The sequence below is a fragment of the Cyprinodon tularosa genome, unplaced genomic scaffold (genome assembly GCF_016077235.1).
Source record: "Cyprinodon tularosa strain WSP-4 unplaced genomic scaffold, ASM1607723v1 ctg372, whole genome shotgun sequence".
Lineage (NCBI taxonomy): Eukaryota > Metazoa > Chordata > Actinopteri > Cyprinodontiformes > Cyprinodontidae > Cyprinodon > Cyprinodon tularosa.
Window position 1 is genome coordinate 89,179 of NW_024039088.1, and position 23,627 is coordinate 112,805.

At 38.4% G+C, this 23,627-nt stretch overlaps 2 protein-coding genes across 4 annotated transcripts; both read right to left on the reverse strand.

Annotated features, from left to right (window-relative positions):
* Positions 1 to 214: 214 nt before the first annotated feature.
* Positions 215 to 6,328, reverse strand: soul5l (heme-binding protein soul5, like). The gene is made up of 7 exons (XM_038296607.1): positions 6,198 to 6,328; positions 5,508 to 5,567; positions 4,106 to 4,187; positions 3,894 to 4,014; positions 3,677 to 3,816; positions 2,028 to 2,191; positions 215 to 1,907 (listed from the first exon to the last, which is right to left on the reverse strand). Coding segments are annotated over exons 1-7 (1,050 nt in total). The 5' UTR covers positions 6,200 to 6,328; the 3' UTR covers positions 215 to 1,426.
* Positions 6,329 to 8,719: 2,391 nt separating this feature from the next.
* Positions 8,720 to 21,674, reverse strand: LOC119790845 (protein GPR108-like). 3 transcript variants are annotated; one of them, XM_038296566.1, is made up of 19 exons: positions 21,310 to 21,674; positions 19,847 to 19,966; positions 18,776 to 18,826; positions 18,608 to 18,699; positions 18,458 to 18,528; positions 18,200 to 18,337; positions 18,024 to 18,166; positions 17,883 to 17,945; positions 17,691 to 17,792; positions 17,478 to 17,611; positions 15,441 to 15,516; positions 15,261 to 15,334; positions 15,067 to 15,184; positions 14,846 to 14,976; positions 12,931 to 12,974; positions 11,214 to 11,263; positions 10,835 to 10,918; positions 10,281 to 10,402; positions 8,720 to 10,187 (listed from the first exon to the last, which is right to left on the reverse strand). In XM_038296566.1, the coding sequence occupies exons 1-19, from the start codon at positions 21,403 to 21,405 to the stop codon at positions 10,100 to 10,102; spliced, it is 1,797 nt and encodes a 598-aa protein (XP_038152494.1). In that variant the 5' UTR covers positions 21,406 to 21,674; the 3' UTR covers positions 8,720 to 10,099. The 3 variants fall into 3 exon arrangements, with proteins under 3 accessions (XP_038152494.1, XP_038152495.1, XP_038152492.1); XM_038296567.1 differs by having other exon boundaries at positions 18,024 to 18,100; positions 18,134 to 18,337; XM_038296564.1 differs by having other exon boundaries at positions 18,024 to 18,337.
* Between the last annotated feature and the right edge of the window lie 1,953 nt (positions 21,675 to 23,627).

The following is a 23,627-nucleotide window of genomic DNA, read 5'->3' on the forward strand; positions in this document are numbered from 1 at the left end:
TGTTTTAACAGGGTGACCTGCAGGACTCTTCTGTGGGTTAACTATCACATCATAGGTGCTCTTTCCCGCAGCTGCCTTTGAAACTGACCCAGGTAATCTGTGTCCATCTACTGAGAAGGAACCATCACTCCCCTCTTCAAGCTGCATCCTGATTCCCAGCTGTGAGTTGAAATAAGGTAAATAGGGTTAAGTCAAAAAGCATTTATAAGAAGCATTCAAGAGTGTACTGTTTTATTGCGTCTTCCTTCACCACATAGCTCTGAGATGCATTACTACAGAATGATTTTTTTAATTAATATAAATACTTTTTATTGCACTGGATGCAGCACAGTTATTTAGGATCTTTGTTGCAGTCTTAACACATGAATGCCAGTTTGTAACCCATCAGTCACTGAAAGCCTTGGACAAATGAGTTTTTTACAAAAGGAAGACTGAAGTTAACCAAGTTTTAACTGTCAAAGTCTAATTAAAGGTCACAAGTTTTGGTGATTTTTAATCATTCATGCTCAGTTTGGATAAAGATTGAAGCATCTTAACAATAATGAAGATTTTAAAGCGAAATACTTCAAGCATTGATCTTTTCTCTGCATTGTTTTTTTTTCTCCTACTCTGGAAAGTTGTTTATATTGTATTTTATGAGCTAAAACCTTTGTGACCAAATTGCATAGCAAAAGATTTATCTTAATGAATTGAGCTGAAGTTATATGTTTAGTCTCATTAATGGTTTTAAGCAATAGCAATGAAGAATATGAAAAGGTTTTATGTATGAAATAATCTAAAATGTGCTGGAATTGTTATCCTTATTGCTTTCTGCAGTTTAAGAGTCAAAAATATCACAAAGGTCAAACTAATTTAGTGTGAGAATTTTGTCACTCTTGGATGCCCCCTGTTGGTCTGGAGGCCCAAGCAGTCGCAGAGGCTATTTGAAATGATTTAAGCCAGTAATGAATGGCTTCACAGACAGTTGGGAAACTTTCACATTTCGTGTGATTATTTTCTCTGCAGCAAAGACCCCATTAAATGCACTCGCTGATTTCACGACTCAATATGTTTCCACACGAACAGCAGAGGAAGAAAGTAGGCAATGAAGCTCAGAGAAAGCTGAAGCTGCACAGAAAAATTCAGTAACGTCAAACTCCACATTAGGACTGTTTCCTCTCTACAGATGTAATATTATGTTGCGGTAAATCCCAGATTCTCATTAAAGTCCTAACAGTTACATTTGATTTAACCTAACATTTATGCTATTTAGATAAGAATGCAGTATCATGATAACTTCAGAGTGACAAAGTGAACAGACATACACTGGGCTGAGGAGGAGGCTGCAGGGGAAACGCTGTGGTACAATAAGAGCAGATTGCATATTGAAAGAAAAGAGTACATCATATCAGAGTATCTAACACCATGTGTGATAGCTTCTGTGTTGCTAATGGACATCATCTGGTTGGACTTTAGTGTCAGGGTCAGCTTGTGTGTCCACGGAGCTGCTGGTTGTGATGTTCCACACACCAGCATCGTGCTCCGGCTCCAGGGAAGGGCTCGCAGAGGTCGGGTCGGACATGTTGGCTGCGGCAGGGTCCTGTGAGATAACGGTGGAAGTTGGAGGGGGACTGAAAGCGGCCTCGGTGTGATGGTCAGAGAGATTGTTTGCCAGCGTTTCAGATGGGAGGACAGCTGAAGGGTCAGAGGACGGCAGAGAGGAGGAGTTAAAGGTTGTGTTTGAGGACAGGTTAGCTGGAGTGAGGTAGGGGGAATCAGACAGCATTTCAGAAGAGGAGTCCAGGAGTAAGTGTGTTGGCGTGGGCCGGGGAGTGTGTGCAGGAGTGGGCTCCTGTGGATCTGTGCAAACCGGTTGGCCTTCAGCCACGTACCACACCTCATTATGCCTGTTTAGCAGCTTTAAGGGACTGCAAGCACAAGAGGAAGAGCAGAAGACAAGTGCATAGAAGTGTTTGGAAAGGAATTTCCAGATAAAATAGAACATGGTTTGACATTACTGGAGCAAACAGGAGTAAAATGTTACCTACCTGTCATAACCCACTCCATAGTGATAACTGTGGTTGTAGGAAGCGTGCACCCTCTGAAGCTCTTTGGTCAGCATGTGGGAGTGAAGCCTGGAGGTGACCGACATCATCCAGCCTCCGTAGCTCCTCACGTACACGTCCATCTCCGGCATCTCAGTAAAATACAGCTGTGGAAAAAAACAAGGAAAACATATCAGGAAGCAGCAAGATCGACATCCCAGATGATACTTCTGATACTTCAGCCACTGGCACTGAGTATTCTAAAAGGGTCTTCTACTCTCTGTGAAGGTCTTTGTCCAGTTTTTCTGAGTTACCAACTATAACCCATCCAGATGCATTAATGTGTCTGAACTAAAGTGATGAACCAGTGCAGGTCTTACCCAGAGCAAACGATGCCTTTCCTTTTGCTGAATCAGGGAAAATAAGATTAATATTATTTTACCCCAATAAGAACAAATATGTGATGATTTTTGGTATAAACCTTTAACCCTAAATACCAATATGTAGCAAAAAAGGCAAATTGCAACAATTTATTTTTATAGAAACACTATTTAGTTTAAACCAAACTAATTAATTATTATTATTATTTTTTTGTAATTACATGTACTCTGGTTTTTGCCATGAAATTTCTTTTAAATAAAAAAAAAAATTTTTCTTTTAAATGTTACAAAATTGAAGGGGCAAGTTTCGTTGGCTCTGTGGTTAGCGCGCACGACGGCGGCCTTAGTCCTTGACGTGAGTCTTACCTGTTGTCTCTCATACCCCCTTTCCTGTCAGCCTACAGTATAAAAAAATGAGCCACTAGTGCCGTTAAAAAAACAAAAAACAAAACCCACAAAAGTGATAAGGTCACACTCTCTCCTCCAAGAACAACTAAGTATTTCATCAAGTTTCCAAAAAAGGGTTAAAATATTAGCAGTTATATAAAAAGGTTATGATAACCTGTAATCTGTGCCACACTCCAACCCTCCAACCAAAGCTTCTGTGTGTTGCGTTTAGATTTTATGTGATAGATCAACGGAAAGGAGGTCATCATTATTTTTACAAATGCAATTCTATTCTGACAGTATTAAAAAATAATAATAATTTAAAGTGATGAACTGACTTCAGACATTTCCCGGTAAGTAGATACAGTCAATCTGACTGCTTTGGTAGAAAACATTAGTTTAACAGCATCATGAAGACTGGGCGACACAGGTTAATAAAATGCAAAACTTGGCTGGAAAAAGGGCAGGAACCTTCCAGTAGGACAATAATCTGAACATGCAGCCAAAGCTACAATGCTATGACTGGTTTGGAAACACACTCCTGGGTTTAGATCTGAGTTAATAACTGAATAGATTTAAAGTCATCAAGTTTCAGGGGATGCATTTATTAATCTGTCTATATGGATTTATAAGAAATATGTTTGGAGCCAAAAGCTTTTATCTTTCTGTTCCTCTGAGTGAAAGCAGGATGAGAGACAGACTCAGTTTTCTGCATCAGTGCCTATTATTGATCGTTAAGATGAAAAAAAAAAAAAACAGAAGAAACAACCCTGATCACATTATGCAGAGCTCCTCAGAGTTCAACCTTCTAACTTTCAAGGACAGCTGCCCAACCCAAACAGAGAAACTGCATCCTTCTGCAGTTATAGGTTCTATCTAGTTCACCTTGTCATTAGTGGGTGCAGGCGGTTTATCCTGATAGGCTGACGGCAGCAGGAAGCTGAGCGTATAAACAGCAGGCTCCCACATCGTGGTTTCTTCTGGGACCTTCACCAGTACAGGAGCTGTCATCTCCATCTTCACACCTAGACAAAAACCCACAGAATTTTAATTAATCAAAAGTTATTGAGTAAGACAGATTCGTCTCCTCTCCCATCCTTACCTTCTTCATTTCCTCCATTGATATACATGAAGAGCCTCCTGAAAGCCATGGCTGCACCCACCCCCATAAAATAGGCCTCTGCATCTGTTGACACCCAGCGAGTGGGGCTGATATGTCGCACCTGAACACACACAACCATGAAAGGTGACAGATATGAATTCTAGAAGCAGCAGGGTTTGTGTTTAAGCCGCTTGTTGGCACTTCAGACTCACTTCATACTCGTCTGTTTTGCAGATCAGCTCATATTCCAGACATTCCCTGGACTCGGTGCAGAAGCTGGTGTTGGTAGCTGGTCTGCAACACAGTGAAAAAATATACAAGGAAACACATTTTAATTAATGTTATCACATCAGTCAAAGCGTCACCTCTTCTAATCTAAAAAGGCATAAACACAGGATTGGTATGAAGGACAGAGGACAGATAGGGACAAAAGTGGATAAAAACTCTGATACTGAGCTTATAGAAGGTCGGATAAGGTAAAAATGACAGATAACCAAAAAGGTCAGCTTGAATTTCATAAAATGTGTCACCTTGATGCATTTTGAGGTCTGTTCATTTTTTTTTTAGATTGTCTCTAAAACAGCTGGTAATGAAAACAAGCCGAGTCAATCAGCCTGGGCTGATGAGGATTTTATTAATTTAGCAGGAGGATGATTAGGATGCAAAGAAAAAAAAAATTAATGAAAGAGGGTATCAATGATTACTAAATATTTCCAATCTTTGTTGATGTAACATTTAATATTTTCCGTTTTTTTCTATTGTTGGCTATTTGTGCACCAGGAATATTCCAGAGGAACAGTCAGTAGAGGTTAACAATTATATATGAGGCCCATATAGGTAAGAACTTTGCTTAATCATTGGTTTCAGATGACGTATTTGACATTTTTAACTATATTAACAAATTATTTATAGGTTTCAACCTGGAAACAGTAAAAATAGGACATTCTAAATCAATAAATTAAAACATTTGACAGATTTTCCTATAAAACAAACATAAGTGACCCAGTTGGGAACCAAGTAAGGTGCCTAACTAGTTTTGCTTAAAGAATTGTATCTGATTCGCCAAACAGGGTCCCAGACCACTCTGTAAAATCAACATGGAGCTCAACACAGTCTGGTTGGGATTAAAGGCATGCTAAGTTATACAGTCTGCACTAACTTTATGACATTTGACACCAGTAAAACAAAAGTGACACTGATGCACCTCACACAAAGTTATAAACTAACAGGTAGGAGCTAATGACAGGGTTGCATCTGTGTATGGTGGCTCATGAGGCTCTAATTCACTGCAAACCAATGAGCCTTACTTCATAATTATCTAAATGGTGTGATTATTCTTGCTGTCTTTTGAACTATTTCTACCCGATGTTTTCCCTCCACTAAACTTTCCATTGATATACTTAGATATAGTTTGAGCCTTTAATGCGGCTTATCCTGATAGAACTGCTGCAATATGCTGTGTTTTTTCTGCTGATTTTAATTGATCGCTAAATAAAACTTAAGTCGTCAAGATGCATCAGGCTACTTTCCCCACATTTCATTCAGATTTGAAATAGAAATGCATGATAGATGCATGCATGACAGATGTGTTCAAACTTGAAGCTGTCAACTTACCCCACACTGCCTTCAATCGAAACCACCAGGGCCAAAACAGCTACACCTGTGATAAACCTCCTGAAAAAGGGACACACAGACATGTGTCTTTGTCTAATAAATATTTTTTTTCATGACACATTGAACAAAATTTTAAAGAAAAAGCTGAAAATGTTGTATATGGAGCTCAGAAAGTGAAGAAGTAAAGAAAACATGTTGGAAAGTTAAACGACCCCGATTAAAGAATAAGATGAAGTTAAAGGACTCCTGGCAGACAGCAGGGGAATGCCAGGCAGTGAATCAGGCTGCTGCAGCATTCAGGAGTGGATTTCATCACTGCAGAGATGAAACAGGACACGTGTTCCTGCTGCTGAGGAGAGAAATCTGCTGCATCATCAGTCTGTTCACCAAAGCAAAGGCGTTTTAAGGTCATGGATGATCAGTTATTACCTCTATCAGAAGATCCTGTGACAGGATACTGTTATTCACAGCTTTAAAAGGACAAATAAATAATGCAGTCTGTAAATATGTGCTCTGTGATCATGCACACTAACCAGCAGCCCATGTAAATACGCACGGTTTTAAAAAAATGCAACAAAAATGAACTTTCTGCATCAAGCCGAGATAATTAAATTTGCAAGTCATTATGCAACAGATAAAGCTTAGGGTTAAAGTAATGATCATAATCGATGCTTTGATATCAGTACTTACATTGTGGCGGGCCTGTGAGGGTTTATTTCCCAGCTGCAAGGAGTGCGCAGGGTGGAGGAGTGATGGAGACTGCAGTGCGCTGCAGCCGGACAGGAGCTGGAGGGTTTACTGCAGAGAGGAGAGGAGAGGAGAGGAGGAGAGGATGGGGCCCGGGGCCCGCCTATAGTGGGAGGAGCTTCCAGACTAGGCACAGGATCCTTTCTGGGTACGGTAGTTTTTTTTTAACCTCTTAATGATTAAAAAATATAATTTCTCATCTTGTGAGTGGAAACAAAAACATTAGGTCTCTACCTGGTGGGGAACTATGTGCTGTTTTGCTTCTATAGCCAATTTAATGCCCCCCAACAACATTGCCTGTAAAGAGATATTTTCTGTGACTCATGAAATGGATAATGTTCCTGGTTTATCCATAAACGTATCTCTGTTCTGTTTAAGAAGACTGTTGCCTCAAGGTCTAACTCCTCTTTATGCTTCAATTTAATTTTTTTTTTCTCTTTTCAGAATTAGATTTTGTCTTATATGGGGTAAAGAGAAAATGATGTCTCTGCAAGTCATCTAGGAATCTTCACTGGAATCAGAAAAATAACTACTTCAACAATAAGTAATCAATTTAATGTAGATATTAGTACATTTAAAGATACATTTTATGCTGAATGATTGTTAATAAAAGTAGGTTAGTAATGATAATAAGATGTTCGCCCCAGAACTAAAAACTGAAAGAATTTCATCCACTACATCTTTAATTTAGACAGCATAGATGTTTAAATATATGCATCTATTTGTTAGCAAAGGCTTTAGGAAAGTATAGTTTGTCTTTATTTAGAAAATATGGATGTTGTTGTTCATTTTCGTTTTGGAACAGAGTAGATTGACACCCCCCCCCCCCTTAATGTGCATTGGTTATTGCCTCGTCACCCTTATTAAAAAATTGTGGCTACGCCTCTGTCCTTTGATCCCACTGTCCTGCATGTTTTAGGTCTCTGCTCCAGCACACCAGCATTAAATAATTGCACTCCCTCGTCAGAAGCTTCTGCAGACTGCCAGGGCCTGATAATCCCCAATTCATTAAACTAGAGGCAGGGAAATACCTAAAGCATGCAGGATAGTGGGTCCTGGGGACTCTGTTTGAAATCAGTTGACTTAATGACACATAAACCTACTAAAAAATGGTAAAACCTTTCTAAATTTTTTGGTTTCCATCACATCCCTCTACATCAAAACCTAAAATCCATCTGATTATAATAATAATATGGTTCAAATGAATACCTGTCCCTTGATGCAAAAAATAAGAACTAACTTTGGTAGGTGGTGTAAAATTCACTTGTCCCTGTGGGGAAAAATGAACTCTATAAAGAAAATGACAGTGTCAAATGTTTTCTAAATCCTCTGTAATATTCCTGTCAGTACTCCTTTTCTAAAAGCTAGATGTCTTAATATTGGATTTTTTTATGGGGTAAATCACATCACTGCATGAGTATCAAATAGATACAAGCAAGCGTTGACAAAGGTGGTTTTTCCCTTAGCTTATTTTAAATGGTATTGTTAGGTTTTATATGCAAAACAATTAGAGCTTGCTTACCTGCTTTTAATCCCTCTGATAAACCTCTCCGGTTTATCATCCCATTATTACAGCAGCCAAATTAATTTGGAATAAATTACATAGAGCGGATCGTTGGGATTTTATTAAGTCATCACTTGCTCATTTATGTAATGCTAAAAAAATGTATACTGGGGGAAAATCAATTAACTGGCCACAGTGGTATAAGATGGGAATTTCCTATGATTTATATTTGTTTGATCCAAAAAAAAAAAAAAAACTATTTCCATCATCTGCTGGGGTAACAGTATTAGAGCAAGACTTAAAAAAGTTCAATAAGCTAATTGAGAAGGTCAGTTCTGTTCTAAGAACTCTTTCTGAACTTCTGGTGACTATTTCACAAAGAAGAATTATTTATTACATTATGTACATCTAGCATCCTTCCTTCAGAAGATTTTTATTCAACCAAAAGAGTGTCATTTTAGTAAGAGGCTTCTCCAGATCTGATGCAAGACAGACCAGCTACAGGAGATCCTTCCTGTCTACAGTTATCAACACCTTTAAAGCAACATTTAATTTCCCTTTGGGATTATTAAAGTATTTTTGAATTGAACATTTAGGCATGATTACCAAGTCCAGTAGAATATACTGTCTAACATTCAACACAAAACTAATGGCACTTATGAGAGAAGAAAAAGTAACCAGTTGCAATAGGATTAAAGAAACATGTCCAAAAACATGCATGGACTTGATTTTAACACTGTAATGAGAATTCACTAGATTTAGGTAGTTTTTCCCCCCTTTTTGTTCATCTGACATTTAAATGGGACAAGAAAAAAACAAAAACAAAACAAAAAGCAGACTGTAGTTCGCCCTAACAGGGTCTTCCTTTAAAATGAGATTTATTTTTTTAATGAATTAATTCAACAGAAAACAGATTTTAAATCATATTATGACCGTTATCCACAACAGAGTGACCCGAGAGCTTTTAAAACCTTCAACTTTATTGTGACAGTTCATACATACATCCAATAACCTTCTGTAACAATAAAAAAACAAAAGATGTCTTCAGCCAACTCACTTGAATTTATACTGTTACCTCTCGACGGGTTCTGTGTGTAAACACTGTGCAGATCTGTCCTCTTGGACAGGAGCGACTGGGGATAAATCTCAGTAGCATTTTTATATCTTTTCTTCCCAGTGGGTCCATTTAAATGAGTAATGAAAGAACAGAAACCCTCACTGAAACTAAGCTGATAACATCCTGAAACACTAGGCAGCCTTCAACACATCCACCTCTTCTTGTATGAACAGTCATATTTACAAATAGCCTTTAATCAATGGTCACCTACCCTGTCTGGCTGCACACGCTGCTGAAGTCACCTGTGATTAATTAAATAAGAGTCACATCAAGAGCAAAAGAATTTAAAACTAAAAGCAGCTAAATTCAAAAATCAGTTCCGGTCCTTCTCTGCTCACAAAGACTCAGCCGTCCTGAAAATACGACCGAAACTTCTCTCTTACGTCGATTAAAGTTCTTCAGGTCAATAAGGGGAATAAGCAGGTTGTTTCCAACCACTAAAGCACTAAATTACAGCAGCACTCCAAAACGACACACTGGGAGGAACGGCTAATGCTCCAACACAGATGATAGAGAAAACGTTTCAATACGCAAAAAACCGCGACATCTTGAAATAAATCTTCCTGTTAAACGTTTTAATGTATAAATCAAAGCCAATGAGGAGAAGGTGTATGGTGCTGTGTGACAGGTTGGAAACAATTGACTGTTATAAATACACCAATGAGCTTTTTTTCTCTTTAACCTGAGCATGGGTTATTTTATCCAAAGGAAGAAAATTTGTGTCATCTCACAGCCATAAATGTCCCCATATCACAAAAAAAAGATACAACCAAGTGGTAGAAGTACCGTTTTAAATAGCTGACATTAACACTCCCAAAAGCAAGTCTTTGTCTAAAATAATAATAATAATAATTATCTTTGGAGAGAAACAGACGAGAAAAATATGGATTCCAGAGCTCTGTTCCACATCTCCAACTGTCCATGAGGGGGAAAAAAAGGCTCCTGAAACCCTTCGGGTTCTGGGTGGAGTGTCCCCAACAAAACAGTGAGCGTCCATCATGTTAGCCGTATTTTATAATCATAACGTTTTTTTTTTGTTTTGTTTTTTTCCTTTCTTTTTGCATAGCCAGACAGTGGCCACAAGCTTTGCAACCACTGATGAGTTTTAAACAGAGAGCAGTCTGTGGAAGTGGGGAGCCTTGGTCCATGTGAGCCTCTTCACACCCAGCTGGCCTGGCCGCGGGCGGCTCGGTTGGTCCCTCTGAAAAACAAGCAGCTCTCCACCTACAGAGCAGGCTCTTTCTGGCGCTCACGTCCGTTAGACGTCTTCTTAACTTTGGAGATGCCTTCCAGTGCTCCTGACTCCGTCACTCTACAGAAGAAAACACAAGTAAAGAAAAGACAGATTAGGATCTTTTAATATATGAGCTAACAAACTAAATTAAGGGGAATCTAACATACTTACACTTCATCCATCTCTACATCCTCTTCATCCTGGGGAAGCTGGAGGTAGGGGTTATTGGATGCTGGTCGAAATTTGTAGCCCGTCAGCACAAAGAAGATCAAAGTTGACACCTCCACCAAAAACTGAGAAAAGAGGAGGGCGTCATTTTTATAGACCTCAGTAAGTTAGAATATCACCCTCAGAGAGCTGTGATAAACAGATCTAAAACAAATATGTCTTAAAGCGAAAGAGCCAGTATCCCCCTTGGTATGGCTAAATAAAATGTGCTTACAGAGAGAGCCATTAGACCAATCAGAAATATTATAATTTTGATGGTAACCGAAACAGCTTCTATTCACCTGTTAATCAGTCTATATTAGGCCTTTTAGGTGTCAGGGATGGCAATAAGGCCTTTTTGTGAGGTTTTGAAAAAGTTAATTTGATATCACCCAGACAGTGACATAAAATAATAGCTCCTAGCTTATGATTCTGCTCCATACGGTGTTTGACCTTTTAAATACAGGAGCTGTGCAACAAAGTCAGGGAAATGTCAATGTGCGCTGCTGACGTCTTACCTCATAGCACCACTGCCACTGGAAGGGCATTGTGATCTTCAGCAGAATTGCTATTATCCTTGTGAAGTAGATATAGCACACAATCTAAGAAAGGCAAACAAAACAAATTAATACCCTAAGATGGAGTCTAAAAATTGGATGAAAGTCTTGTTTTGCAGTGAAGTATCATATTCATATCTTAGAGATAAGGTTTGCTCAGCCCTGCAGCAATGACTCAGCTAAATTTAAAAATCTAAGCAAAGGATGTAGTTTGATGAGTGTGATAAAGCTGAACAAAAACAAAAACATTTTAGACTAAATGTAAACATAGCAACTGCATCAAGTTGACCTAGAAAACACTGCATGATCAGTACTATTGATTAAAAGAAGCCTTTCTCACCATGACGTAGTAATGCCTGAACAGCTTGAGCTTCTCCAGGTTCATGGCAGCTGGAAAAATCCAAGACCACAATCAAAACAGGTAGAACAAACGGCAGCCTTTAAATACATACAAATAAATAAATAAATACACACATATATATACACTATATTGCCAAAAGTATTTGCTCACCTGCCTTGACTCACATATGAGCTTAAGTGACATCCCGTTCCTAATCCATAGGGTTCAATATGACGTCGGTCCACCCTTTGCAGCTAGAACAGCTTCAACTCTTCTGGGAAGGCTGTCCACAAGGTTTAGGAGTGTGTTTATGGGAATTTTTGACCATTCTTCCAGAAGCGCATTTGTGAGGTCGCACACTGATGTTGGACGAGAAGGCCTGGCTCTCAGTCTCCGCTCTAATTCATCCCAAAGGTGTTCTATCGGGTTGAGGTCAGGACTCTGTGCAGGCCAGTCAAGTTCATCCACACCAGACTCTGTCATCCATGTCTTTATGGACCTTGCTTTGTGCACTGGTGCACAGTCATGTTGGAAGAGGAAGGGGCCAGCTCCAAACTGTTCCCACAAAGTTGGGAGCATGGAATTGTCCAAAATGTCTTGGTATGCTGAAGCATTCAGAGTTCCTTTCACTGGAACTAAGGGGCCAAGCCCAGCTCCTGAAAAACAACCTCACACCATAATCCCCCCTCCACCAAACTTTACACTTGGCACAATGCAGTCAGACAAGTACCGTTCTCCTGGCAACCGCCAAACCCAGACCCGTCCATCAGATTGCCAGATGGAGAAGCGCGATTCGTCACTCCAGAGAACGCGTCTCCACTGCTCTAGAGTCCAGTGGCGGCGTGCTTTACACCACCGCATCCGACGCTTTGCATTGCACTTGGTGATGTATGGCTTGGATGCAGCTGCTCGACCATGGAAACCCATTCCATGAAGCTCTCTGCGCACTGTTCTTGAGCTAATCTGAAGGCCACATGAAGTTTGGAGGTCTGTAGTGATTGACTCTGCAGAAAGTTGGCGACCTCTTCGCACTATGCGCTTCAGCATCCGCTGACCCCGCTCCGTCAGTTTACGTGGCCTACCACTTCGTGGCTGAGTTGCTGTCGTTCCCAAACACTTCCATTTTCTTATAATACAGCTGACAGTTGACTGTGGAATATTTAGGAGCGAGGAAATTTCACGACTGGATTTGTTGCACAGGTGGCATCCTATCACAGTTCCACGCTGGAATTCACTGAGCTCCTGAGAGCGACCCATTCTTTCACAAATGTTTGTAAAAACAGTCTGCATGCCTAGGTGCTTGAATTTATACACCTGTGGCCATGGAAGTGATTGGAACACCTGATTCCAATAATTTGGATGGGTGAGCAAATACTTTTGGCAATATAGTGTATATATTTACACACACGCGCTCGTTCTGCCATCGTAGTGACGGCCATGTGTTGACTCCAATTGACTTTCATTGATTTTCAGTCCTTTTCAACCCTTTCTATGCCCTAACATTATAACTAACCATAAAACCTAACCATTATCAATGCATACCTAACCCTAACCAGTTGACACCTTAGCCCTAAACCTTATCATTAGCAAAATAGCATGTGAGGACGGGCAAAATGTCCTCACTTTAAAACAACTGGTCCTCAATTTGATGGTGAAATTGGAAAAATGGTCCTCACTCTGAGGGCTAGACAGTTGTACACACACTCACACTACCAACCTTTCCCATCTGTGCTTGAAGCCTCCTGTAAGTGACGGATTGACCTGTGAAGATAAGGGTGATCAACAGGAAGGTATAAATGGAACATGAAAGAAGAAAGTGACATCTATAAATACTTGGTCTTATCAGACCAATTCAATACTAGTTTAAATAGAAATGGATGATATCCTGGGGTGGAAATTTAATGGAAAATTGACTGAATGGACAAGGAGCTTTACTGGTAAAAATGAAAGTCTTTTACACTAGAGCCAAATTCACCTAATTTTAGCCCAGCACATATTTATAGAAAGATTCACAGATTCGTAGGCAACCAGGAGCACAATGCAGGAGGAAGTTAGAATTGAAACTACATGTTAAACCAAGAAAGTCTAGCTGATAGCCCTGATAACACTTGCTTGTGAAAGGTAGCTAGCATCACAGGGAGTTTATCGATGCTAGCTTTTGCTTTAGAAAGGCTTTGAATCAACTTCACTTTTACTTAGAAAGTCTTTGAATAAACCTCCGGTTCTAGCAGAGCAGGAGACCTCACAGTGCAGCTCTGCATCCTGACAAAATGTTGGCATATGCTGCTCTCAATGTATTGTTTTTAATTTTGGGCGTATGCATAGACTATTCATAACGAGTCTAGAAATTATGTCCAACGACAGCCTAACTTATGCATAATGCACAGCAGTGCAATGCACATGAAATTTCACAAGCCAGTGTCCTGAGGGGAGCAGCAATACGCCCGGAGGCATATAGAAGATTTCTCTAACCTTCACTGTCGCAATATTAATCTAGCTGCTGTTTACCGGCAGCCAAAAAAACGAAACAAAAAGAAAAAAGGTTTGCAGTCGTAGCAGATTCAGCGTCATGTCTAGGAAGTTTGGTGGTCGTGTCAATGGGCGTGAATGCAGGGAGGTTCCATCACACTCACCTTCACGCTCACATTATGAGGGGATGCAGTCAGGAGGAATACAGGCTGTTTCCTTCTGTGAACCCCTTTTTATACCAAAATGCTGCCAATACGCAAACATTTCTTTACATATGTCGACATGTGTCAGTATGCTTCAGCGTGCTCATAATTTAGACAAAACGTACCCATAACTTATCCAACTTAGAGCAGCGTTTTTGCCAACTTCTTCGTTTGTCGACATACAGTGGCGAAATCGTCAAGGTGTGACAGTGCCATTAGGAGCTAGAGAGCATTTCATTCTGCTCAGGACCTTTAGTGATTGGGGGAGTTTACAGAAGCTAACGCTAATCCTCATCTCACTTTAAATATTGTAAGTTAACAATTATTCTACTGACATGTTTTCCTATTGACTAAAGCCATCAGAAACTAAGTGTCTTAATGAAATGAAATTTTTTAACGTGACATGTTTAAACTGCAGCGTGGCTACAATAACCTATTCAGGTGTAGGTCTGGAGCACATCCGAGCTACTTCTCAGTATGAGACGGTCAACTCAGGTAAACACGCCACTCCCAGCAAATTAGCTGTTAAAACCCAACAATATATTTTTTATCAAAAGCAAAGATCAATGGTTTTTGACACCGTCAGTTTTGTGAAGGATTGTTTTGTGATCGTAAGATGCTGAAGATTTCCCCTCACTGTCTTCAGCAGAGACAGAGGAAATTGGCCTGAGAGAGGCTGGGCCTCCAGAGACATCTGATCATAGAACGGGGACTAATTCTGAGTGGTAAGTTGGTGTTAGCATTTTAGATATTAGGTTATATGCAGATCAGGGTAAACTGTTACAACTACAGTTTGCATCTAGACTCACTTCAAATTAGTAAAGAAACATGTAGAAATGGAGCCGTTTTTCATGTGTACGGTTTAACAACAACAAAAAAGTTTATTTTAAGCCGAGTCATGCGGAAATGAACTAAACTAGAACCGTATAATAAACACAGCTTCTACATCTCCACACTGACCAGACAACAGGGAACAGGATGGCTCCACAGCAGATGAGGTCCACCAGAAAGAGGATCTCCTTCCACAGATAGTATTCACTGGTGCCTTCTTCTGTAGACTCTATAATGATGAATGCAACATTAGCCAGGACCTGCAAAGAAAAACAAAAAAAGCTACAAAGTTTAGCAAATATTACATAATCTTTCCATGAAGACTATTTTTCCAAGTCCACACACAGTACCTGCAGAGGGATGACTATCATGAAGATTTTCTTCTCTTTGTCAGACAGGATGTATTTAACAAAAGCCCAGCCTGTTCCAATCAGTGCCAGTGTAATGAACAGGAGAGCTCCTTTCAGTCTGGTATAAATATAGCATGTTAAAATCCATGTATAATTCTAACATAACAGAGAAAAGGGCAGGAGAAATTACTTACAGGTGTGTGATATAATACATGACGGCCCAGCCTTCAATAGGACGCCCCTGCGTGTTTATGAAGTGATAGTTGATCTGTGAAGACACAAGAGTTAAACCTTGTGTTAAAAAAAGAGAAGAGATAAACACAGTTTTTGTGGATAGGAAGATATAACAAATAGGAATGTGATGGAGTCCTTACACTATGGAAAACCAAAGAGGTGGATTTGGTGAATGCCAATGCTGCCATCAGCCAGTGGATCTTAAACACACTGTACCTGCAAAAAAGCAAAGAAAATATACTTAAAAATCTAACTTAAGGGTATAGTGGAGGACTTTATTTTTTCCTGGTGGATCATCTAAATAAGTGGTCCTCCTAACTGTCAATCATTTTGGTGATATGTTTACTTAAGGCCTTCCTATGTGCTCGTCCCGTTAGCTATCTGTTCTTTCAGGCGCATATAATTAGGTGAGCTATAGTTTCAGACAATCATTGAAGCTCACCTTTCTCACCACGGTTCTTTGGCCGAGGGTCGTAAGAGAAAAAGTGTCTAAAAAATGAATAAGAGGAGGAAAAAAAAAAAAGGCCTCAGTAGAGGCCAATATATCTTTTTCTCCTGCTTCCCTCTAACTAGTTATTCCTCTTTAACCATATGAGGCCTCTTATAATTAATATTATTTGTATGTTTTTGGTTAGTTTTGAACAAGTTATCTGCAGCTTATTCCAAAGCATAGCTGCTTGCTAGCTAGCCTTGACTTTTACATATGTGGGGGAAAAAAATACAGCAGCCTTCATATCTTAAAAAAATCTTTGTGTTAACCAAGCCCATCTAGGATGTGTACTTTCTTTAATGCAGTGATCCATGTTTTTTTTTTTTGGGTGTGGGCGTCATGCCATCTGCAGGCAAGAGGGTGCAGCAGACTCCACTCTGCTTAACAAGAACACAGAATAAAGCAGCAAGAGGATGTTTGGATTGTGGGATGTAGTGTAATGTAAATCCCATTAACAAGAAAAATATTCCAGGTATGTATATATATATATATATATATATATATATATATATATATATATATATATATATATATATATATATATATATATATATATATATATTAGTGCTGTCAATCGATTAAATTTTTTAATCGCGATTAATCGCATCAATGACTGAGTTAACTCGCGATTAATCGCATTTTAATCGCACATTTTTTTCCTGATTGAAAATCATTTAAATACTCTCGATGACATACAAAAAAATACATACAGGCTAGGTTTGTGCCAATGTTCTTTTTTTAAATGAAAACAGGTCACAGATACTGATTTATGCCATAGAAACATATGGCAAGAAGATGGGGAGGCATGTAGCAAAAAATAACAAATATGTAGCCAAAAAAAAAGGCCCTGAAAACAGGCTGATGTAAAAGACAGTCTTTACAGTTAATACAGTCTTTTGAACAAAGACAAGCATTTTACCCTACTGCTATAAAATTTAGTAGAGTTAACATTAGATGTTAATTAACCAAGATAATAATGAACAATTTTCAATCAATACATCAAAATCAATAGACCGACATCACTAGATGGAGTCTATGCTCTAGAAAGTTACTTTTCAGCCTCTTAACAAAAATGAGAACACACACACACCCACCCACCCACCCACACACAGACACACACACACACACGATACCGACCTGTTGCGTACACAGACAGCAAGAGTGCCGTAGCAGATTCCATTTCACCTCAGTAATCTTTTTTCTCAGCGTATTTCTGGTTGCTACTAGTTACCAGACACTCAACTTGTTTGTTGGTGGTGGGGCTTAAAGAAAAGGCACTAGCGTCACCCAGTGTATGAGCGTCTTTTTCCCTTGAGGAGGTCCGCTCTCGAAGCCTATACATACACTGGGGGAAAATAGCCCTGCCTTCCCGCAGGCTGCAGCGGGATGTACTTGGAAAATTGTACCATAAAACCACATAGCGTTAATCTCACGTTAAAAAAATTATCGCCGTTAAAATGGCCTCGCGTTAACGCGTTAATAACGCGATAATTTTGACAGCACTAATATATATATATTTATCAAAAATACTTTTGAAGTTTGATTACATCTAACAGTATCCACCTCCAAGGAACAAACCACAGTGGCTATAAAAGATATGACTGAGTAATTGAGCTACCAGTAACTTGGAAAATAAAACTGAATAAGAAAATTCTGTCACAATTTGACTATGATTTATGTTACGTACCTGTGCTTCATGAGAGTGTACACCCAGACCAAGGCTGCAGCAAAGAAGACTCCAGCCATACATATGTAAAGGCGGGACAAGGGGATTTCTGCTGCAGACAGGAAGCTCCCTGGGTTTGTCTCTGTCACGTCCACCTGCAGAGGAAAGCATAATTAAATCAACCCTGACAGATAGCTAAGGGAGCACAGACTGGTAAAAACACTCTGAACTCACTCTCAAAGAGTAAGGAATCCTAATTCCAGGCATCCTGTTCTGACAGTAGTGGAACTTCAGGCTGTAAAGACCTTCTGCCTTTGGGCCAACCACCAACTGGAACTGTAGAGGAATAGACACATATTTAACCTAATAGGACAACAAATCAAACGCTCCCAAATTATATGTAGAGGCAGAGAAAGGGGCACTTACACTGAAGTTATAGAAGCCCTTGATTTTGTCCAGTGCTAAAATCGGCTTGGTTGTTTGGTTCAGCTAAATGAAATTACAGTTAAGACATTGATTTAAAGAGGAAATCTTCAGATTTATTCATGATCAAGAAACCCAATTTACCAGGAATGTGGTTCCCTCCACTTTCTTAGCTTCTTCAAAAGGGGTTGACTGTTCTTTGTTTGTACTTTGTTGGCCACCTTCTTGTGCATTCTTCTGACTTGGTTGGCCACCTTCTTGTGCATTCTTCTGACTTGGTTGGCCACCTTCTTGAGCATTCTTCTGACTTGGTTGGCCACCTTCTTGTCCATTCTCCTGACTGTTCCCACCTGCTGTCTTTGTCTTTTTACCATCTTCTGAGTCATTTTCTTCAGCTGGCTTTACTTTGTTAGAATCTGCTGGTTTCTGCTGATTCCCATCATCTCTAACTTTCCTTTCTTCAAAAGATCACAGATACAGAATAAAACTCAAGTTTAAGTTTAGTCACTATAAAACAGTTGCATCATTCCCACTGGGTTAGTTAATTTGAGAAAGTGCAACATATCAACAACACAAACCTTTTGCCTTATCTGACTTGGCTTTGGCTATCAGGACATTATCTTGATTACCCATGGCATAAACATTGACTCTAGACAGAAAAAAAAAAATACATTTAAACTTCACTTAAACCCATGAAAAAAATAATAACCGCTGATCTTTAAACATACCTCATTTTGATGATGTCAATGAGAAAAAGGATGAGAGGCTCATCATTGGTTTGCTTGGTGGCTGTGAGCGGGCAATCCTCACTCTCCTCTGCCTAAAGAGATCACAACATTATCCAACTGACTGAAACCTGAAGTAACCAGATGGTTAGTTATAAAGGCGGTACTCACTGTGTAAGGTAACACCCCATTAACCCGTGACCTGGACAGGCTAAAACCAACCTAGAGGTAATCAGAATGGTTACAGTGAATCTACATGCTGCACTTGCCACACACAATAGATCAATATGAATCCGCTTTGGCTATAGCTAATCTGTGTTATTGGTTTTCATAAATGATAAAAGAAAAAAACAGGTGAGAACACAGATGGTTAAAGTTTATTTTTTATTTTTTTCGCCCAACAGACTGTTTACAATTTTCTAGGGTTTGTTAAGCAAGACCAATTGCTACATCAGCATTGTGCCCTTACTTGATTAAAAGACTTCCTACCATACATACTAAATGCTGATTCATTTGGGGTGTAACAATAGATCTATTCAGATTAAAAATGCTTAGTATGGGCACTTCCAATCAGCAATCACTGACCAAATAAACAAATACGCTTTGTAAAGATGTGTTAATGTTTATTTTATTAGTAAAATTTCCTTGTGGTTTGGTAAAGACAGTGAAGAAAGAAAAAGCTTTTTATTTTATTTCATCAACAATAAACTATGTAGCTGGTTCTGCTTTACATTAAACCATTCACTTCAGTCTAAACAAAACAGAACTGTTAGGGGAAACCCAGATATGGCCTGGTGGGACAATTGTTAAGCCACTCGTAAAAAATAGAAAACGAAAATAAACTTTAAAAAAATAAATTTTTGGGTCAAAGTAAGGAAAAAACATCAAAGGAACTGGAGTAGTGGCAGCAGAGCAGCATGGACTGCTGTAGTAAACACTTGTTTTTTTATATACAAGCTAGAAAACCTCTTTTGGTGTTCTAGTTTCCTCTTTTCAGAATTGGGTAATTAAGCATTTCAACACTGGGTAAATTACACAAGCTCTATGCAAGAAAATGTATGCATTGAAAACAAACAAGCAAACTGTATCTATTACATCCACAATTATGTTAATTTCTCAACCAGGATATACGATGAAAATACTAGAATTGCAGAGGTAATGAGCCCCAAGAAAAAGTATTTCTTTCCACCCTTTTATAATATTTAAAAAATAGAAATAAAATAAAAAGAAAGAAGAACTCACTGGATAGATGCTGTAGTTTACAAGTTTTTCATTAAGCCCCAAAGAAGTCAGGTTCACATATAGAGTTCCATTTGCAAAGAAACCAAAATTGTTGATGTCAACAGCGAACCGTGTTTCATTCTGAAAATAACAGAAACAAGATTAGATTCAGTCGAATAATACTAAACAAGCCAGACACAAGTCGAACAAGCCAGACAAACAGTTTGGAGGTTTTATTTATAATGTGACTTCTGGGCTGAATAAAGTGAAGACGCAAGTAAACGAGAAAACTGATAATCATTTGTATTTAGTAAAATTAAACTAAATTGCTAAAATAATGAATTGTCAAGAACTTTTTTTCTGTTACCATAAACAAAGCTTTTTAAACACCATAGTGTCTTGTTTTTTTAAACTACAAACAAGACTTTTAGGAGCATGTAAAGCCTAAATAATTCATTTTCATATTAACTTTCATACTTTGTTACTCAGCACAGTTATGGCTTAATATATTTCTTTATCTAATAACTACTATGCAACAAACCCATATGTGCAATAAGTGCCACTTATATTCCTCTTCTGTTTTATGATTCTGCTTACAATATTTAAAACTTTTGTTGATCAAAACATATGTTATCTTGTTAATATTTAGGCATCATTTTGGACAATTCTTTCACATTTAATGCACATATTGACTGTGTTTATGAGAAAGCCCAGCAAAGGCTCTTCCTGCTGTGCCAGCTGAGGGGTTTTAAAGCCAGTGACCATATCCTGTGAGGGTTTATCAGTGTTCCATTGAGAGAGTACTGACATTTAACGTGGTTTGATCATTTAACTGCCAAAAACAAAGCTAAACTTGACAGAGTTGTTGAACAGGCCAGTAAGATTACAGGCCAACAACAAATCAATTAGTCTCAGCATTATAGTGAAGCAGTGCATCAGGTCAGTCATAAGATGACAGATGATCGTTCCATCATGGCAGAGATACAGACTTCCTTATGCCAAGAAAGGGTGTATAGAAGTTATTTAGTGCCCTCTGCCATCAAGGAGCTCAACAAGTAACTTTGTTCTGCTTCCTTTCCCTTTATAAACTGCATCTGCTGCTGCTGTATCTGCAATGAACTCTTTTATAATTTTATTTGAATGTATTTGATTACATTGCAGTGTGAGCAAGCCAAAAGCAAATTTCTGCCGTCATTGTGTATGCTAGACAAAGTTTTTCTATTCTATTACATTCATCTTTGAACCAAATGGCCTTAAATCGAAAAGCTAAACGGGTTCCAGCATGTTCTGAATTATACAATACATAACTTAGACATGACTGAGTTATGTATTGTATAACTTCGTCAGCATGGCTCGATATTAGCTAGTTTCATGCCATTGAATGTAGTCAACCCATCATTGTGAGTGGCGTCATTCTCCGTGGTGTTAGCTTAGGCTAGCTAACGCCGACCTTAAGTTAAAGCAAAACAATGCAACAGACTTACCTTCAGAATGAGCTTATGTATCCTCGCATTAGATCCAGACAGCATACCACACAATAAAATCCATGCCACGAAGCAGTTTATATGCGACACAGCCATCGCAACACCTGCTAAGGTTAACTGTTAGCTACCAATTAGCAAAACAAGCTGGCTAGAAGTCTGTACGGTCTCTAACCTTAAATTACACTGAAATGTGTTTACAAACCCCCGTTCAAGCACGCATATTACCTATTAAGCTATTAAAAAACAACCCTCTTCTTTTATGTTTTTCAATGTATGTTATTTCATCGAGTAAACTAACGAGTAGCTAGTAGTAGACTTTGGCAGCTTCGCCACTTCCTGGTCCCAGACACTTAAGGTGCGGACAAAATCGTCAGCAGCTGTAGAACAACGGGATTGTTTTATTCACATTTGGCGAAACAACTGTACTGTATAACACTGGTGAGGGAGGAAAAAACGCCCACCAACATTTTATAGAGCCTCAGCCAAAATGTTTATAACTGTGTTCAATATTCCGTTCAAATTTACTCATATTTCTGTACCCCGGATTTGTCTACACCTTGAATTGAATGTCCTAGGTTAGATCACGTGACTGACTATAGACGTGGAGCAGAGCGATGCAGGGTTTTTATTTATTTATTTTTTATAACTTTATTTGGAACAGCAACAATGACAAAAGCAGTCAATACAGTATAATAAAGCACAACATAATATGTTGTGCTTTATGATTGACTATATTAGGAGGTATGATTGACTATATTATAGTCAATCATACCTCCTAACACTTTTCTTAATATTTTTTTCTTTTCTTTCAAGTTGCCAGGTAAACAGATGTTAAGTTTATGCAATAAGCTTCACAAAGAGAGAGAGAGAGAAAAAAAAATCGAAAATAAAGGATATCTATAATTACATACTTCGAATATAACAGAATTATAGTTAAAGATAAATGGATAAATAAAAATAACAAAAAACACACACACACACACAAAAAAAAATGCCAAGTAAGCATTATTCTTTAATTTGTATCGAGGGAGGGCTGAAATAAATTAGAGAGGTGATATGACAAAGTTTTTGCTTTTGGTTTCTGAATTTTGTCCAAGGAAACATTTAGTAGATGGATTTCCTTTTTAAATACAGACCATAACGGCTTCGCTTTTCCAAATCTGCATTTATGTATATAAAATTTTAAAGTGACGATAATGCTATTAATAAGATAGTCATCTCTTTTGTTTTCAGATAAAAAACCATATAAGACAGTTTGTGATCAGAGCGATGCAGGGTATATCGGTCCTCAGTGAGAGAATGATTAATTCATTAAATAAACGTCAAGCCATGGGGAAATTAAAGTTCTACTACTTATAAGACGTTTTGGGAATAAAGCGTATAATGTGTTTGTTATTAATTGCTAAATTAAATACTGATAAAGTCTACATGTCTGAAAACATTACAAACTAATCAGGACTATTTGAAGTATGTGCGGTGCGATCAGAGGCGTAGCCAGGATATTTTTATGGGTGGCCAGGTAATAACCAATGCACTCTGAGGGGTGGTCGAAAGTAAATAGGCACCAAAACTTTATGGTCAATCTACACTGTTCCAACAGGAACATTAAGGAGTAAAACATCCATATTTTCTAAATAAAGACAAACTATGCTTTCCCACAGCCTTAGCTAAAAATTAGGCGAATATATGAAAAACACCCATGCTTTCTAGATAAAAGGTAGAGTGGATAAAACTCTTACAGGTTTGAGTTTGGGGCGAGCATCTTTTCCATTGTCATTACTTACCTACCTTTATCAATAATCATTCTGCATAAAATTGATATTAACAAGTACTAATATCTACATAAATTGATTATTTAATATATATTTTTTTGTTTATCTATGATTTCACTGAAGACTCCAATATGACTTGCAGAGACACATAATTTTCTCTTTACCCCATAAAACACAAAATCTATTTCTGCTTTAATTCTGTACTTATCTTTAATGTTACTATATTGATGTGCATAATTAACCACAATGTTTTTTTTGTCGCGTAATTGTTATTATATGAAAAATTTTAATGTTTTGAATATTCTACTTGAGAATATGCTTGCCACCATCTGTATTAGAGGGAAATAAACTGGTGGGGGTAGCCATAGCGGTGGCCAATGATTGGCTAAAGGTGGCCATGGCCTCCCATTTAGCTACGCCCCTGGGTGCAATGGGATTATGTTGATGTGATGATGTTTTCTGTTAATAATAAAAAACAAAGTAAGATATTTTGGCATTTAGTTTTTTGCACAATCACAGCCTTCAATGGGGTATACAATATGTTGG